This window comes from Meles meles, chromosome 7, assembly GCF_922984935.1.
Source record: "Meles meles chromosome 7, mMelMel3.1 paternal haplotype, whole genome shotgun sequence".
NCBI lineage: Eukaryota > Metazoa > Chordata > Mammalia > Carnivora > Mustelidae > Meles > Meles meles.
In genome coordinates this window covers 89,243,589-89,259,580 of record NC_060072.1, presented here as the reverse complement: position 1 = coordinate 89,259,580, position 15,992 = coordinate 89,243,589, and the positions used below count along the sequence as shown (strand labels likewise).

At 57.9% G+C, this 15,992-nt stretch overlaps 1 protein-coding gene across 3 annotated transcripts; it reads right to left on the bottom strand.

The window, feature by feature from the left end:
• Nucleotides 1-64: 64 nt before the first annotated feature.
• On the bottom strand, nucleotides 65-15,755 carry ACVRL1 (activin A receptor like type 1). 3 transcript variants are annotated; one of them, XM_046012761.1, is made up of 10 exons: nucleotides 14,988-15,372; nucleotides 10,226-10,294; nucleotides 9,418-9,669; nucleotides 9,013-9,224; nucleotides 8,666-8,765; nucleotides 7,971-8,117; nucleotides 7,389-7,664; nucleotides 6,565-6,762; nucleotides 3,603-3,733; nucleotides 65-2,358 (listed from the first exon to the last, which is right to left on the bottom strand). In XM_046012761.1, the coding sequence occupies exons 2-10, from the start codon at nucleotides 10,287-10,289 to the stop codon at nucleotides 2,224-2,226; spliced, it is 1,515 nt and encodes a 504-aa protein (XP_045868717.1). In that variant the 5' UTR covers nucleotides 10,290-10,294; nucleotides 14,988-15,372; the 3' UTR covers nucleotides 65-2,223. The 3 variants fall into 3 exon arrangements, with proteins under 3 accessions (XP_045868717.1, XP_045868716.1, XP_045868715.1); XM_046012760.1 differs by lacking the exon at nucleotides 65-2,358 and adding an exon at nucleotides 15,677-15,755 and having other exon boundaries at nucleotides 2,365-3,733; nucleotides 14,988-15,165; XM_046012759.1 differs by lacking the exon at nucleotides 65-2,358 and having other exon boundaries at nucleotides 2,365-3,733; nucleotides 14,988-15,374.
• Between the last annotated feature and the right edge of the window lie 237 nt (nucleotides 15,756-15,992).

Genomic DNA, 15,992 nt, shown 5'->3' with positions numbered 1-15,992 from the left:
CAGGTTTTCTCTGCGTCAAGCCGCTGCAGAGGCACCAACCAGCCTGGGAAAACTCAGCAGGAGCTGGAGATTCAATCACGGTTTATTGAGGACCTACTATGTGCTAAGCACAACCTAAGTGCTCCCACAATGTCCCCAGGTGACAGACTGTAATTTGGGCCCTGTCACACCTTCCTACTCTCAGACAGGAGCACCAGGAACACCAGGTGCACTGCTCTCCCCAGGGCCTCCCTCCCTCCCTAGCCACCAGCTACTCTTTCCCAACAGAGAGGCCCGTGTCACTCCACCTCCTGCCTCAGACCTTCCCCCGTTCAGGGATTTTCCAGCCTCACGGGGAGTTGTGGCCTTCCATTTCTGGCTGTGGAGTCCCAGGAGGAGATGCTTTGTCCCCCTTCCCCCCATCCACCAGAGATAAAAATCTGGCATGGGGGATGGGTGGGGACTGGCTCCTGGGCTGGGTGGGTTCCAGTGACCAGAAGACATGAAAGTGCCCCGAGCTCATCTGAGGACCCAGCAGGTCCCTCTCACTTTCTGTTTTCACCCAGTTTCACTTCCTGGTTGTGCTGTGGGCCTTGCACAACTTGGGGAGACAGGCCTGGGAAAGTGCCACTGTGGCTGGCGGAAGCAGCACGCAGGCTGCCTGGGGAGGTTGTGCTGGGTCATTCACAGCAGGAGGGAGGAGGCTGTGCTTTCGTCACCTCCTGTGGAAAACTTAGGGTCCTTCTCCACTGTGCCCTGAGGGCTGAGATGCTAGGTCTTCCAAGTTTGGAACTGTCATTGTCCCTAGCCTGAGCGCCCCCATCCCCCAACCCTCAGGCTCTACTTTCAATCCACCGACCTCCAGCCCAATCACCCACCCAGGGTTTGGGGTAACCTCTTCATGGCACGGACCTACACCCTTGACATGGCCAAATGCTGAACTTTCCATGTGTTTCTCCACAGCCACCAGGTTCTTCCTAGACACACTGTCTGGGGCCCGGCCAAGGCTGTGGGCCTGGGCCAGGGGCCAGTGGAGAGCAGGAATCTGGGTGCTGGAGGCTTGCTGGCTAGAGCCAAATGTCTTCTGAGCCTTGGAGGCCCTGCAGGAAGCCAGCCTTCAGTCCTTCTCAGCCCTGGACAGAGAGGCTAAGCCACAGAGTGGGTTGAGTGGTCTGCCAAAAGGCCCAGGGCTGTCTGAATCCAAGGATGGCCATTGGTTTGAGTTAAAGCGGGAATTGGAGCTTGTAGAATTTGACTAGGAGACCTTTCCGGCACTCCTGGCCTCAGATTAAGTCATTTTCAAGTCCCCACCTTGAGGCAAACTACCAGGGCTGGGGCAAAAGGAGCAGAAGGAACAGATGAACTGACTGACCCCTGACACAGGCTGAAATGTCAAAGAAAACTAGAGCTGACAAAACCTCAAAGGACATCAGGACTGAATCTTGCAATAGGTAGATGAGGATACAAAGGTTCCAGACCGTGAAGACATCATTCTTGTCCCGTAGAGCAATTGCCCACGACCAGAACATGGGTCTCCTGACTCCCAGCTGAGCCTTTCCCCAGCTGTGCTTGGCTTTAGCGTCTCCCCATTGATCTGAAGGTCCTGGGCCTCCCCCATCTGACCGACTACCTCTCTGCAGTCCTCCGACCCAGCCACGCCTGCAGCAGGATTCCTTGGGTTTAACGCCCTAAGAAGTAAGCTAGGAAGGGCATGGGGAAGGGGCCCAGGATTAGGCCCCAGTTCTCCCAGGCAGCTGGCGCTCGGCTGGTGGGGTCATGTCCAGGAGACAGAGGCCCCGGACAAGCCCACAGAGAGGAAATGATGGACTGTGGGTGTGGGGCTGATGCCAGAGGCAGGATGTGTCCCGAAGGCTAGAGAGAACCCTGTGTCACCCTGGCAGCTCTGGTGGGGCAGCGGGGTTGACCGAGGGCAGGGGGAAAAGTGCAGGCCTGGGCTCCAACCCGAGACTGGGATTCCCTGGCCTGGCCACCCTGGCTCTGGGGCCTCTTTCGCATCCTGTCCTGGAGCTGGTAGGGACTGCACCCGGGGCATGAGGGTGAGGAGGGAGCCAGGCGTCAGGGAGCCTGCTGCTTTGAGCAGGCCAGACGGTCGGGGGATCAGGTTTCAGCCCAGCTGTATTTTTGGCTGGATGAGCCAGCAGGCACAGCCGCCCCTGGGCCACCGTCTGCTTCCCCGCCCCACATGCACTGCAGGCAGAGGGGAGTCAGGCTTCAGGCCTGTGGCTAGTGAATCATTTTGGGCTTCTCGAGACCGTTGCTCAGTTTCTGCAGTGTCTTCTTGATTCGCAGTGCAGTGAGGCGGGCAGAGGGGTTGGGGTACCAGCACTCCCGCATCATCTGAGCCAGGCCTGAGAGGACCTGTTTGGGGGGGGGGGGTGACACAGAGGAGAGGAAGCAGAGAGCTGGGTCAGGGGAACCTGGAAATGGGGTGACAAGGAGGATGCCCAGAAATGGGGAGACAGAAGCAGGACAGAAAGGAGGAGAGTGTTGAGGAGGGAAAGAGGGAAGCCAGTGTGGTAAGGGAGAGGAGAATGGAAGCAAGGAGGAGAGGAAAGAGAGATAGAAGAGGAAGAGGAAGATTGGTGGAGTGAGAAGCGGGTGGAAGGCAGCAGGCAGGACGGAAAGACAGCTGCAACTCAGCTCTTCAGGTGTGCTCAGGCCCCCTTCTGTGAGGAGGGTCTGTGGAATGCCTTATACCCACCCCCCACCTCTGCCAAGACCCAGGGAAGGGGAGATGTGCAAGCTTAGGGGCCCCTCCACAGCCAGACGCCCCCCCCCCCACCCCCGTGCAGAGGGCAGCCTCTCCCAGCACTTCCACCAGCCCCCGCTGAGCCCAGCGGCCACTGGAGGAGGGCCTGCGGAGGAACCCAGCCCAGGGCGCTCAGTGGCCCCAGGGTGAGCCAACCTCAGAACTCAAGCTGCCCCCTGACAGGGAGTATGTGTGTGTGTGTCTGTGTGTGTGTGTGTGTGTGTGTGTGTGTGTGTGCAGAGCAGTGCATATATGTGGCTTTTTATGGGTATGCCTGTTATGCAGAAACATACATGTGTCTGTGCACCTATGTGTGTATCCATGTACATTAGCTCTTTCCAGAAACATTGATTGAGCACTTATTGTCAGCCAGCCCAGCGATAGATAACAGGGAAGTGAGGAGGCGTGGGAGACATGCTCTTTGTCTGCCCAGGGCTGAGAGTCTGGCATGTCTGTGCACACCACATATGTATCCGTGAGGATATGTTTGTGTAGAAGCATGTGCGTGCCCGTATGTGTTTGTGTACACATGTGTATGTGTCTTACGTATGCATGTGGAGGGTTTTGAGAAAAAAACAAAAACAAACAGCTACAATGAAAGTTCACAGCAAGAAATGCAGCTGAGAGACTCTGACTTTTCGGGCCAGAGGGAAGGTTCTGAACATCCCAGCATAACCCAAATCTCAGGGGTCCACAGGCCAGGGATGGAGGAGGTCCCCAGAGAGGAACCCTGGACTCCATCCTCTGGAACCTCTCCAGGGGAGGCAAAGACCTCAGGCACATGCTCCCGGGGCCAGAACTCCCCGCTGTGAGTCACCACCCCGTGCCACCCCAGTCCCCACCGAGGCCTCACCGGGTCAGCAGCCAGCCGGTTGGGGATGGTGGGCGTCTGCTGATCAACACACACCACCTTCTTCATGTCCTCAAAGCTGGGATCATTGGGCACCACATCATAGAAGGGTGGCCTGTAGTCCTCCACAATGCCTGAGGATGGAGGGGGGATGGGACTGTCACTTGGCACCCCAGGAAGGCTCCATGCCACCCTAAGGAGAGCCCTGGCCACCTTCTGTCCCAAGTTCCAGAAAACCAGCTATCTGACCCACGCTAACCCTGAAAGGGCCTCTAAAATATAATCAATATGTTTACAAATATTAAGAATTATGGCTATTGATGGCGCACCTGGGTGGCTCAGTGGGTTAAGCCTCTGTCTTCGGCTCAGGTCATGATCTCAGGATCCTGGGGTCGAGCCCCACATCGGGCTCTCTGCTCAGCGGGGAGCCTGCTTCCCTGTCCCCTCCCCCTCCTGCCTCTCTGCCTACTTGTGATCTCTCTCTCTCTCTCTGTCAAATAAATAAATAAAATCTTAAAAAAAAAAAAAGAACTATGGCTGTTGAACTTGCACTCACCAGAAGATGCCAGCCACTGTGCTATAAATACTTTCGTGCTCCCCCTTCTTCATCTTTGCCACAACCCCCGGGTGTTATTGTTACCTCTAGCTTACAGATGAAGAGACTGATGCTCAGGGAAGGTAAGCCCAAGGTTACACCACTAGTAAGGGCAGAGTCCAGGCTTAAACTCATCTCATCAGATTCTTGGCTGGACCTCATTATAGTCTCTCCGTGGCTGCCTCCCACCCAGGGCCCAGGCACTGCTCCCAGGTCCCTACTCTCCCAGATGCCTGATAAAAACATTTACTGGGGGTGCCTGGGTGGCTCAGTCATTAAGCGTCTGCCTTCCGCTCAGGTCATGATCCCAGGGTCCTGCTCATCGGGAAGCCTGCATCTCCCTCTCCCACTCCCCCTGCTTGTGTTCCTTCTCTCACTGTGTCTCTCTCTGTCAAATAAATAAATAAAATCTTTAGAAACAAAAACAAAACACATTTACTGGCCACGTGTGCTGTGCAGGGCGCTGTCCTAACTTCACAGCATTAAATCCTCACAACAACCCTGTGAGATAAGTCATACTATTAGCTCCACTTTATGAACAATGGAACCAAGGCCAAAGGGGTGAAGAAACTTGGCTAAAATCACACAGGTAAGTAAGTGACGGATTTAAGTAAGCCCAGACGCTCTAACCAAAGCCCACGCTCTTGACCTCCGAGCTCTGCTCACGGGAGGAGAGCTGGCCTACTGCTGGGGGACGATGTGGCACAAGGAGAAAGGGGTTTTTACCCAAGTCCACATAACAGCCACCCACTGTCAACGACAGCACAGGCCTCGATGCCCCTCTCAGTCGCCAGTGCCGCTCCTCCCCAATGTCCCTTAGCAGGAACCTTCTGGAAAATACTGCCTGCAGAGCTGTGGACAGCTCAGGCAGAAGAGGCCAAAACCAGAGAAGGCCCCCCAGACCCCTCCACCCTCCCCTTGCTTCTCAGCCTGAGGTGGGGGGCCATGGCCACACAGTCACAACCTCAGAAGAGCCCTACACCAGCTGTTCTCTCCATGGCGGGCTTCCAGACCGGCCCCTGTGCCGCTCGAGCCCTAATCAGCGCTGCACAGAGGCCTGAGCGTGTCTAATGGGCCTTTAATCAGTGCCGGGGCTGACACCAGATTACAGTGTTTATAATGCGCCACGAATCTGTGTGGGGCTGACAGAGCTTCCCTCTGCCTCAGGAGCCTGCAGTCAGCCTCCCCCATCAGCCCTGGCCCGGCCAGCCCTCTCTTTACGCCCGCAGCCTCGTCCAAGGGGCCTCGGCTCCTTTCAGGTGCCCCCTGCCCCAGCCAATGTTAGCCTAGGAGTTCACACCTGAGGGGACAGGAATCTGAGCCCCTCGAGAGTCTCCCAGAGGGACTGGTTGGTTACACTCTGCCCTCCACCTGTCAATGCTAAGGGGAAATGAAGCCTGGCCTGGGGGTGGCTACTAGCAGATGCTCAGGAAATGAGAAGGTCCCTGTCCCCAAGGAACAGAGCTCCAGTCATATCCTGAGGTTGTCCCCAACCTGTCAGGACAGCCAGCAATCCTTCCCCATAGACAGTCTCCATGGAGACTGACAAGCCTCCCCAACCTGGTCCGGACCACCACCCAATATCCATCCACCCCAGGGCTGGGAAGGCACCGGCCCCAGGGCTACCCTTGTCCTGGCCAGCAGGAACAGGGTCCCTCCACCTGCTCCCAGCCCATTCACAGGCACCCACAGTCATAACGAGGCAACGATAAGCAGGCAGTGTAGACGCTATTCTATCCTGCATTTTTGCAGCAAAGAAACCACGGCCCCAGAGTCCGACGGCCTGGATTTCAGACCCCGGCGCTGCCTCCAGCCCTCAGTAATTCTGTGCCTCAGTACCTTCACCTGGGAAATGGGGATGATACTGGGTCAGGCATTCGTTACTACAATAAATTGCCACGAATATTTACCGAGCCCCAGAATAGCTTCAGATACTATCCTGAGATTATCTCAACAACTTGAGCTGTCTTCATCCCCCTTTTCAAATGAAACTGAGACAGAGAGAGGTTAAGTAACCTGCCTATGGTCAGTGGCAAGGTCAGGAACGGAGCCCAGGGGGTGTGATTCCCAACCCACGCTCTTAACCATGAAGTGACACCACCCCCTGCCAACATGGGACGATGCACAAGGATAATACATGGATATAACATGTTTAAGCTCAATAAAAGTTAGCCGCTACTGATATTTCTGTTATTATCCAGGATTTCATAGCCAGACTCGCAGACTCCAAGAGTCACACCTTAAAAGGTCACTCAGTTGAACCCTCAGGCCATGGACACCATCCGTGGCAGGAGGCTCCCGTCTCCTGCCTGTCCGTCTATCTATCTGCCCCAGGCCTCTTCCCCTACCCTGCATAGGGCAGGCCCTCACCGTTGACAATGGTCCGACGGGCAATCTCCCATAGCACCAGGCCAAAGGCCCAGATGTCTGTCCACTTGTAGGACTCGAAGCAGTCGGTGCGGATCTGTTCTTCCAGCACCTCGGGGGCCATGTACCGCTTGGTGCCCACTCGTGGGTTGTTCCCGATGTCCAGGTAATCACTACCCTGGGAGTGCATCACAGCCAGGCCTGTGGGGGACCGGGCCTGTCACTCCTGCCACTCAGCTGAGCCCCAGACTCTGGGGTGGCCCCGGAAGCTGGGGTGCAGGAGGCGAGGAGGGCATGGAGAGAGATGGTGGGACATGAAGCAGCAGGCAGACGGACACCTGCCCAGAGGCCGGCTGGGAGACCGCACCCCCTGGGCCCACCTGTCCCTGGTATGCTTGGCTTGTGTAGCCCTCCTGCTAGGTGCCCAAGTGCCCAGAGAGATGTGAGTCAGAAAGTAGGCGTTATTGTGCCCATTTCACAGAGCAGAACCCCGAGGCCTGGTGAGGGGAGCAATGCAGTCAAGTGAAGCCAGGGGGACAACCCAGGTTGCTGGTACCCTGCCCCTTTCTCCCAAGTCCTGGAGCCCAGGCAGTATGCTGGAAAGAGTCTGGGCTTGCAAAGCTGCCAGGCAACTCGTGGGGCTCTTGCAGAGGTGAAATAGACAACCCACAAGCCAAGAGGTTTTAAAGCACCAATCAGAAGTGTCGTTGTCAACACACACACACACACACACACACATACACACACACACACACACAGGACAAAGCTGGGAGGGAGGGTGCTCGAGCCTGAACCCGGCCGGCGCCCTCCCCTGCCCAGCAGCTCACCCAGGTCAGCGATGCAGCATTGCAGGTTGCTCTTGACCAGGACATTGCGGCTTTTGAGGTCTCGGTGGGCGATGGCCGGCTTGCCCTGCGTGCCAAAGATCTCCACGTGTAGGTGAGCCAGGCCACAGGCGGCCGACACGGCTAGCCTCAGGGCCAGCTGTGGCTCCAGCGTCTGCCTCTGCAGAAAGTCGTAGAGCGAGCCGTGCTCATGGTAGTGTGTGATGAGCCACAGCTGCGTGCTCGAGTTGCGGGAGGTCATGTCGGAGGCGATAAAGCCTATGGGCAGAGGGTCCATAGATGGCTCAGCAGAGGAGCAAGGGAGAAAGGAGGCTGGACTGATCGGGGTCAGGGTCAGGGTCAGGGCTGGGGACAGAGGAGAGATGGTCAGGACGAAGCTGGGGCTGGGAGTGGAGGCTGGTCTGGCTTAGGTCGGAGAGGGAGCTGGAGTCAGAGGTCGGGGCTGAAGGGCCGACGGGTGTCCTTCAGGACTAGGTCAGTGTCGCCAGGCCTGACTAGGTCAGGGACTCCAGCCCTGAGGGCAGGGGCTGAAGCCCCGGGTCTGGTTTAGTATTCCCCACTTACCGAGGATGTTGTCGTGTCTGAGCAGCACTGTATTATAGATCTCAGTCTCCCGGAACCAGGACTGTTCATCCCTTGAAGAGAAGATCTTGACGGCCACGCTTTCACCATGCCACAGGCCACGCCACACCTCGCCGTAGCGACCCTTGCCTGATCCAAAGGTGGGAGAGATGGTAGAGGTCACATATGGGCACGCACAGCCCTTGGGCATGGGGAACCCCAGAAGAAACCCCCATCTTGGGGCGCCTGGGTGGCTCAGTGGTTTAAGCCGCTGCCTTCGGCTCAGGTCATGATCTCAGGGTCCTGGGATCGAGTCCCACATCGGGCTCTCTGCTCAGCAGGGAGCCTGCTTCCCTCTCACTCTCTCTGACTACCTCTCTGCCTACTTATGATCTCTCTCTGTCAAATAAATAAATAAAATCTTAAAAAAAAAAAAAAAAAGAAACCCCCATCTTGGTGCTGCACTGACCCCAACTGCAAAATCCTGATGTTTGTTTCACTTAGTCCAGCCCCAGACCCATTTGCCTGGCTACCCCAGCACCTGTAGAAGGTCTCGCCCTGACCCATCTCCAGGCCACTCCCTACCCAGCAGAATTCCCACTCAGGGCCTGGCCCTGCCTGTGACTCGGAGGCCAAGAACTTGCTCACTCCTGCGAGATCACAGGAGCCCTTGGTCCCACCTCCCTTCCATGGCTCACCTACACACTCCACGAGGGCCACCTGCCGTGCCACTGTCCTTTGCACCAGGAAGGGGAGTCCTGAGCCACTGCCCGTGGTGCAGTCACTGTCCAGGAGATCCTGAGGGATACGGACAGGCTCCTGATGGGCTGCACCACCTGGCCCAGGCCATTTCTTCCTCCTTAAGCTGGGACCCGCTACTGTCCTCACGTGCTCCTCACTCGCCCAGCAACCCCCACCCCCCAGATCTCTGAGTGTCTGCGATTGCACCTTTCTTGGTTACCTGTCCCTCGGCACCCCCTTTGGTTCTGTGGTTCCTGTCTCCCCCCCTCCCCAACCCACATGCCAGGTTCTCCCAAGCCCATACCCCCAGCATGCTGTCCCCCTGCTCGGATGCCTTCAGGATGAGGCTGGACTCGCCCAGCTCGCTGTGCAGGGCCCGCTGCTTCTCCTGCCTCCGCCGGACATGCCACAGGCCCAGGGCCCCGAGAGCCCCCAGGGCCAACAAGGCCAGCACGGGGCCCAGGATCAGAGGCAGCTGGCCATCTACCTTCGGCTGCTCCGGAGGAATTTGGGTGGCTGGTGGAGGGGGACACGGAGGCCCAGCTACCACCAGGCCAGATCCCCCCACCTGGCCACTCTGCCAGTCAGATCCCAGGGTCCTGCCTCCCCTCCTCCCCCCACCCCTCCTTGCCAGAGCGTGAGGTGGGAGCAGGGCGGGGAGGAAGGGTCAGAGAGGATGGGGAGGGCCAGCCGGGGTGGCCGCACGTACCCTCCAGGACCAGGGACACGTTATGGTTGCAGAGGTTGCTGTAGCAGCAGTAGTGGTTGACGAACTCGGTGGGGCGCCCCCGGCACAGCTCCTCATGCAGGCTCCCGCAGCCCCGGTGCTCCTGGGGCTGCCGGCCCTCCTCCCGCACCAGCACGACCGTGCACCAGAACCCCTGGCAGGTAGGCCCCCTGCACTGTGGGCTCTCACAGATGCAGGTGACCAGCGGGCCCCAGGAGGGCTTCACGGGGTCACCTGTGAGACACACTGGAAGCTCAGCCACTCTGGGCCCCACTCCTAGGCCGGGCCTCACACCCATGTCTGTCCCGTTGCCCCTCCCTTCTGGCCTCTCAAACACAACCCCTGAGGCCTTGCTCCTTTAGTCCCATCCTTAGGTTATCCTTCCTTCTAGAACCTTACCCTCTGACATGATGAGAACCAGGCTACTGTCCCCTCCCTGATCCTAGGACCTTCCCTCTGGGTTCTAGGCCCTGCTTTGGCCCCCAGCCCCAACCCTGAGGGCTCTCCCAGGCCCTCCCTGTCAACGTCCCCACTCTCTGCACCCCCCAGATAGAGGTGCCCAAAGTGGATGCCAGTAGAGCATCAGCCCGTGGGTTTGCATCAGAAGGACACAAAGGAGGGCTGGGGTAGCAGGGGGGTTATTCTAACTAAGCCTGCCTCCCACCCTCCAGCCAAGCTCCTAAGTAGCCCCTCTCTCTAGCTCCTCAAATTCAGCCCCAGCAAGAGCTGAACCCAGCCAGCTCTTTCCCCATTCCGGCCCCTGTCCCCTACCTGCTTCCCTAGTACTTACTCTGGGTCAGGCTCAATGCCATCAGGAGCATCAGAAGGCCTCTCCTGGGAGGGTCCAAGGTCATGGTCCCTGAAGAGGAGAGGGGGTGCAGTAAGGTCTGTGAAATGTGATCACCTCGGCGTTTTCAGCCACTGACTGTGGGTCCCTCCCACCCAGAGGAAATTACTGGGAGATTTTTGGGGGGGCAGGGAGGCCTCCTCCCTACTCCCTGTGTCTGGCTTTGGGGCGGGGCCTGCAGGGGAAGTCCTGGTTCACTTCCCCATGGAAACCATCCTGTGAGGGGTAGAGGGTGGGGGAGCCATGTTTAAGTGATAGAGAGTTTGGGGGACTCCCAGCTCTTTACCCCTGCTTCTGAGTTCAGACTGGAGGGCAGAGAGGACATGGGGCCAGGGTGCAAGGAGCTTCTCTTCAGCAGTCCCCCCACCCGTCGGTCCTCTGCTCCTGCCCTCCCCCTCCCTGTCCACCCCTTTCCCAGTGCCCCCACCCCACCCCCACCAGCACTGGCTGCCTCAAACATAAACAGGCTCCTGTCTTCACTTCCTGCCATTCAGGGTCCCGCCAAGCTGGGAACAGGAATCAAGATTGTTTAGATTGGGGTCTGGATAGAACAGGCAGGAGTCACGCACAGTAGAGAGCTCCGGGTGTGTTCTCAGGGCAGGCTGGGGTGGCTATAGGGTCTGGAAGAGCCACTTGGGGCTGGGACCACCCCGTGACAGAATTCTAGGGTGACACCTTGGGAACCACAAAGCCCAGCTCCTTATTTTAGAAAAGATAGAGATTAAACCTCAGACAGCCCAGGAGACTCGTCCAAGGTCAAACTTGTCCAAGGTCAGTGGCAGTAACAAGAGTACACCCCAGGTGTTCAGACTCCCAGGCCACAGCTTCCTCCATTCTGCCTCCCAATCCAAGTGACCGCCTGGGTCTGAGCCCTCTGGGCTGTAACAACCATACGGATCTTGAACAGCGCTGGCTCACACCAGGTGCGAGGAAACCCCTCTATGCCTCACCAGAGTTATATAAGACACCCACTCTGGGGACACCTGGATGGCTCAGTGGGTTAAGCCGCTGCCTTGGGCTCGGGTCATGATCTCAGGGTCCTGGGATCGAGTCCCGCATCGGGCTCTCTGCTCATCAGGGAGCCCGCTTCCCTCTCTCTCACTCTGCCTGCCTCTCTGCCTACTTGTGATCTCTCTCTGTCAAATAAATAAATAAAATCTTTAAAAAAAAAAAAAAGACACCCACTCTGAGCCATTCCCTGGTCCCCTCCCTTCTCTCTCCTTGCTGTCCTGGGAAGGGGTGGGGGCAGGGCCAGTGAACGTGGGAGGGGAAGTGAAACATACTTAGGCACTGAATGTTTGACCTTCCATGGCTGGTTAAGGTTGAACTTTTCCAGAAGTGTGGTAGAGAGGGTTAGGGAAGTAATTCTGATCTAGGATAGTCCCCAACCCAGGTCCCAAACCATCTAGTGCTCCAGAAGGCACCCCCTTCTTCATTTCTCAAAGGCTGAGAACGAGAGGATAAGGGCTGCCACTGCAGCAAGGACTGAGGTCAGACAGCAATAAGGACTTTCTGAATGGTGGTGAGGGTGCGGGTGTGTGCCTGGCGACTGGATCCCCAGGCAGGAGCAGCTAACACGAGGGAGTGGGAGTGAATTCTGGCATAACCCAGGGAGGCTGGGAGGGGGGGCTGTCTGGCCACATGGGCTTTGGCAGGCCCATAGTCTAAGAATGGTACCAAATGAAGCTCCATGGTATTGAGGCCCTGCGGGCAGGATGGTTGCGGGGGCGGGGGGGGGGGTGGTTCGTGGGCCTCTCTGGCTGGTGGCAGCTCTGGCCTTCCTGCCTGGGCTTCCTCTGCCCCAGAGGCCCAGGGCTGGGGGAGGAAACAGAGCCTTGGGTTGCTGCAGCTGTGTCCCCAATCTCTTGCCTGACCTCCTGCCTCTTGCCGCCCCCCCCCGCGCCCCGCCACCCCCTGGCGGGTAGTGAGGACTCTGTCCAGCAGTGGGACTGGTAGCTGGAGAAGGAGCTCCAGAGGAGCTGAATTTGTCGCCTGGGGTAGGGGTGGGGAAGCCATCCGTGGAAGCCTTTGCTTGCCCAGAGAGCAGCTAAGGAGAAAGCATAGGGTAGGAAAGAAAGGGTGGATAACTGGAAGGATGAAGTCAGGTATCCTTTTTGGATCCTGTACCCATGCGTCCACTTCTCTGACTTTGCCCCAGTGTACCCCCCTTACCTACTTTATTACTCATTAGAATTGCTTGAAGCGCTTTGTTAGAAATGCACATTTTTGGCCTTACTCCCTCCACTTCCAAATTCTGACTTTAGTCCATCTAGACCAGCAAGAAGCATGCATTTTTAAAAAGGTCTCCAGGTAATTCTCATCAGTTGGCATGGGTACTACCCCCTGAGAAGTGTGCCCTACACAGGGCTAAATACGGGCCACGTGTTTTCATTTCGCTGTGCAGGCCCTGCTGGGTCAGGGACCACGGTGCAGAGGGCAGAGATTCACCCCCACTGGGGCACCTCCCCTTCCCTACACCCCCTCCCCAGCTGGAGGAGCCACCGCAGAGGGGGGGCTGGGTGAGGGCTTTGTTCTCCAGCTTCCCAGGCTCAGCCACGGTGCAGGGAGGGCCTGGCAGCATTTGCAGAATCCACCTCTGGTTGAATCTCAGGAATATGGGGGAGTAAAACTGGGACTTTCACTCCAGCTTTTAGCCGGGCCCAGCACAGAATGAAGTACTGGAGGGTGCTGGGTCCAGACCAGTCTGAACTCCCAGCGACCCTGACTGATTTGCCCGGAGACCTGACTCCAGCACAGACTCCCCGAGGCAGGTGGCATCCTTCCACTTCGAAGCTGGAAGATCTGCGGACAGAAGCAGGGCCGCTGCGGGGCAGAGATCCCAGGTGCCAAGCTAATTTCAAATGTTAACTTCCCACCAGGAAAACCTTCCTGATAAGAATTGACAGTCCCTGAATACAATTCATGGGCCAAGGACTCAGTTTTCACGGTTAATCTCATTTAATACTGGCAACCACCCAGTGGGGAAACTGAGGCTCGGGAACATTAAGTTTCTTGCCTGCAATCACCACCCGTGTCCTGATCACCTTACGCTGCTGGGAATAAATCCTCCCTTGGACATTCCCTGCCTCCAACTCCTTGGTGTTCAGTGAGTCCCTCAAAGGCAGAAAGAGAGCAAGTGGGGTTTGCGGACAGTAACAGATGGCACACAGCTGTTGTCATCGCCTGGTGCCCGATGCGGGTTTGTTTAGATGTGAAGACAGAAATCATCTGCTTGCTGTAGGCTTGGTCTTAAGTGGAAGAACCAGAGTCAGGGTGCGCCCAGAAGGTGGCTGTCATTCTGCTTCTCCCCAGCACACTCTAGGAATTGTCACAGGGCTGGAAGAGCCTCGCTTGGCATGTCAACAGGTCTTAGCCAAACAGCACAGACTAGCTGCCCTTCCCATACACACAACACTTTCATCGGCATCATCGCCCTGGCCCTTCATGGCCAGAGTGATAGAGCATCAAGCCTGAATCTTAGGGCCAGGCAGAAAGCGCAGGCAGCACTGGAGAGCACGGGGTCAGGGTTCAATTCCTGCCTCTGCCTGGGTTCAAATCCTGCCTCTGGGTTCAAATCCTGCCTCTGCCACTTAGAGCTATGAGATGTGGGGCAAGTTACTTCAACTTTCTGAGGCTTAGGCTTCCCTACAAAAAAAAATGAGAATAAGAAGAGTGCTCATTTCAGGGGTACGCTGTACTTATTTAGCAGAAAACTAAGTGACACAGAGTTAGTGCCTAATAAATGCCCCCCAAAACGCAACAGCACCATTTACACCATCCATGGGGCTTTGGACAAGTGACGCAGGTCCGAAACTCTTTCCCTTTCAGGACGATGGGCATAATAAACCTATCTTGCTAAACTGTGGCCAGGATGACATGAGAGAAATGGAGCTCAGTGCACATCTAAGACTACATAGTAGGTACTCAATAAATAGTAGCGATTTTTACCACCCAATGAGATGGGAGGTGAGAGGGATCAGGGCAAATGGGGCAGAGAGGGATCAGAGAGGACAGAGCCTGACTCATCCAGAAACCCCTCCTATAGAGAGGCCAAGCGCTAGAGTCCACTATGCCCTTGTCCTTCAAGAAGAAAAGGGGGTGGGTGGCCAGGCCAGAGATGCTCTTAACAACACTGGCCTCCAGGGCCGGCTGAAAATCTGGGGTCCCAGCCTGCAGGGACATTGGGAAGGCCTCTGGCCTGGATCCCCAGGGAAGGCCATGGCATGGAGATTATCTGACCCTGTAGCTTTGGAGGGGAGGTTTTTTCGAGGGAATTACAGTGGCAGGTGCCTTAAGCAAGAGGCTGGTCCGGGAAAGGTGGCCTTCCAGGGGACACTCAGGAAGTAGACACTCCCTCGCAGGTGAAGGCAGCTGCCTGGACAGACTCGGGGATCCCCCGTCTGGGAAGAAGAGCAGGAATCCCGTCTGCCCATCTACAGATGAGGTTAGGGGAACAGAGAAGTGAAGTGACTAGCCCCAGGAGCCAGAAGTTTTCTGATTCCCAGCCCGGTTTCGGCCCAGTCTGTTCCAGTCTCAGATGGGGTCACGGGCAGATGTGCGGGGAAGGTGAGGGGCAGCTCGCCCCAGTGAGGAGCGGGACTGACCCTACGGCGACCTCTCTGAGACGCTCTCTGGGATCTGCCCCAAGAAGGGCCTCTGCAGGGTTGAGGGGCGCGGGTCAGGCGGCCCGCGGACCTGGACTCACCTCTGGGCCCGCCCTGCGGGCAGCGGGCCGGGCACGTTCCCTCCCCGGCGGAGGCCGCGGTAGCCCGGCGAGCGCTGGACGGCGGCGTGGGTCGTATGCGGCCCGGGACGGCGCTGGGACCCGGGAGGGGCTCGCTCGGCGCGGATGGCGCGGCGGCCTCCCGGGACTGGGAAAGGGGCTGGAGCAAAAATGTTTCTTATTCCAGCGTCTTCCTGCCTGGCCCGGCTCCACCACTCCCTCCTAATAAACCGTTTCCTATTGCCCAACTAGCCGACCGGCCGCCCGCTCGCCCCTTGCTGGGGCCGCAGGGCCCGGACCATCCCCCGCGGACCATCCCCCGCGCGGCTCCCAGACCCCGAGGGCAGCCGCCCCTCCGCGGCCGCCCCCCCCCCCCTCGCCCCGGGATCTTAGCTGCGTCCCGGCCCAAGCCTCCCACATCCGCCTCCCCGAGGGGGCGGGCCTTGGACTCGGGCTGCGGGGGGTCTCGTGGGGACCAGGCCCGGAGCTGTGGGGCAAGGAGCCGAGGCTGGAGGCACGACCTGAGGGTCCAACTGAGGAGGGGATGGAGGGGGAGGCGGGGGAGGCGGCCCCTCGCGCTCTGAGCCGCGGAGGGGGCGACCTGGAATCCGGGACTGGAAGGGGGGCACCGAGGGAAGGACCGCAGGGAGAGGGCAGGAGAGGGGACGTACCTGTCCTCCCACACTCAAGTCTCTGGTCCCGGGCCTAGAAGGCTCGGAGCAGCCCGGGCAGAGTTTGGGGCTGGCAGGGTCCGAAATATTTTAGTCCCGCCCTCTCCACCCCCTACCCCCCGCCCCCAAGGACTCCCCACTCTGTCCAAATCCCTCAGCCTCCTCCCTCTTGCCCCTTCACCCCCTCTTGTTCACTCCCCTCTTCGGCAAGCTCTCTGGCTCAGCGCAGGGTAAACAGGCCCCATGGGACTGCTCTGGGTCAGTGGTGAGAACAGTGGAGCCCCTCCAGCCACAGCACAGCTCAGTGACAAGGATG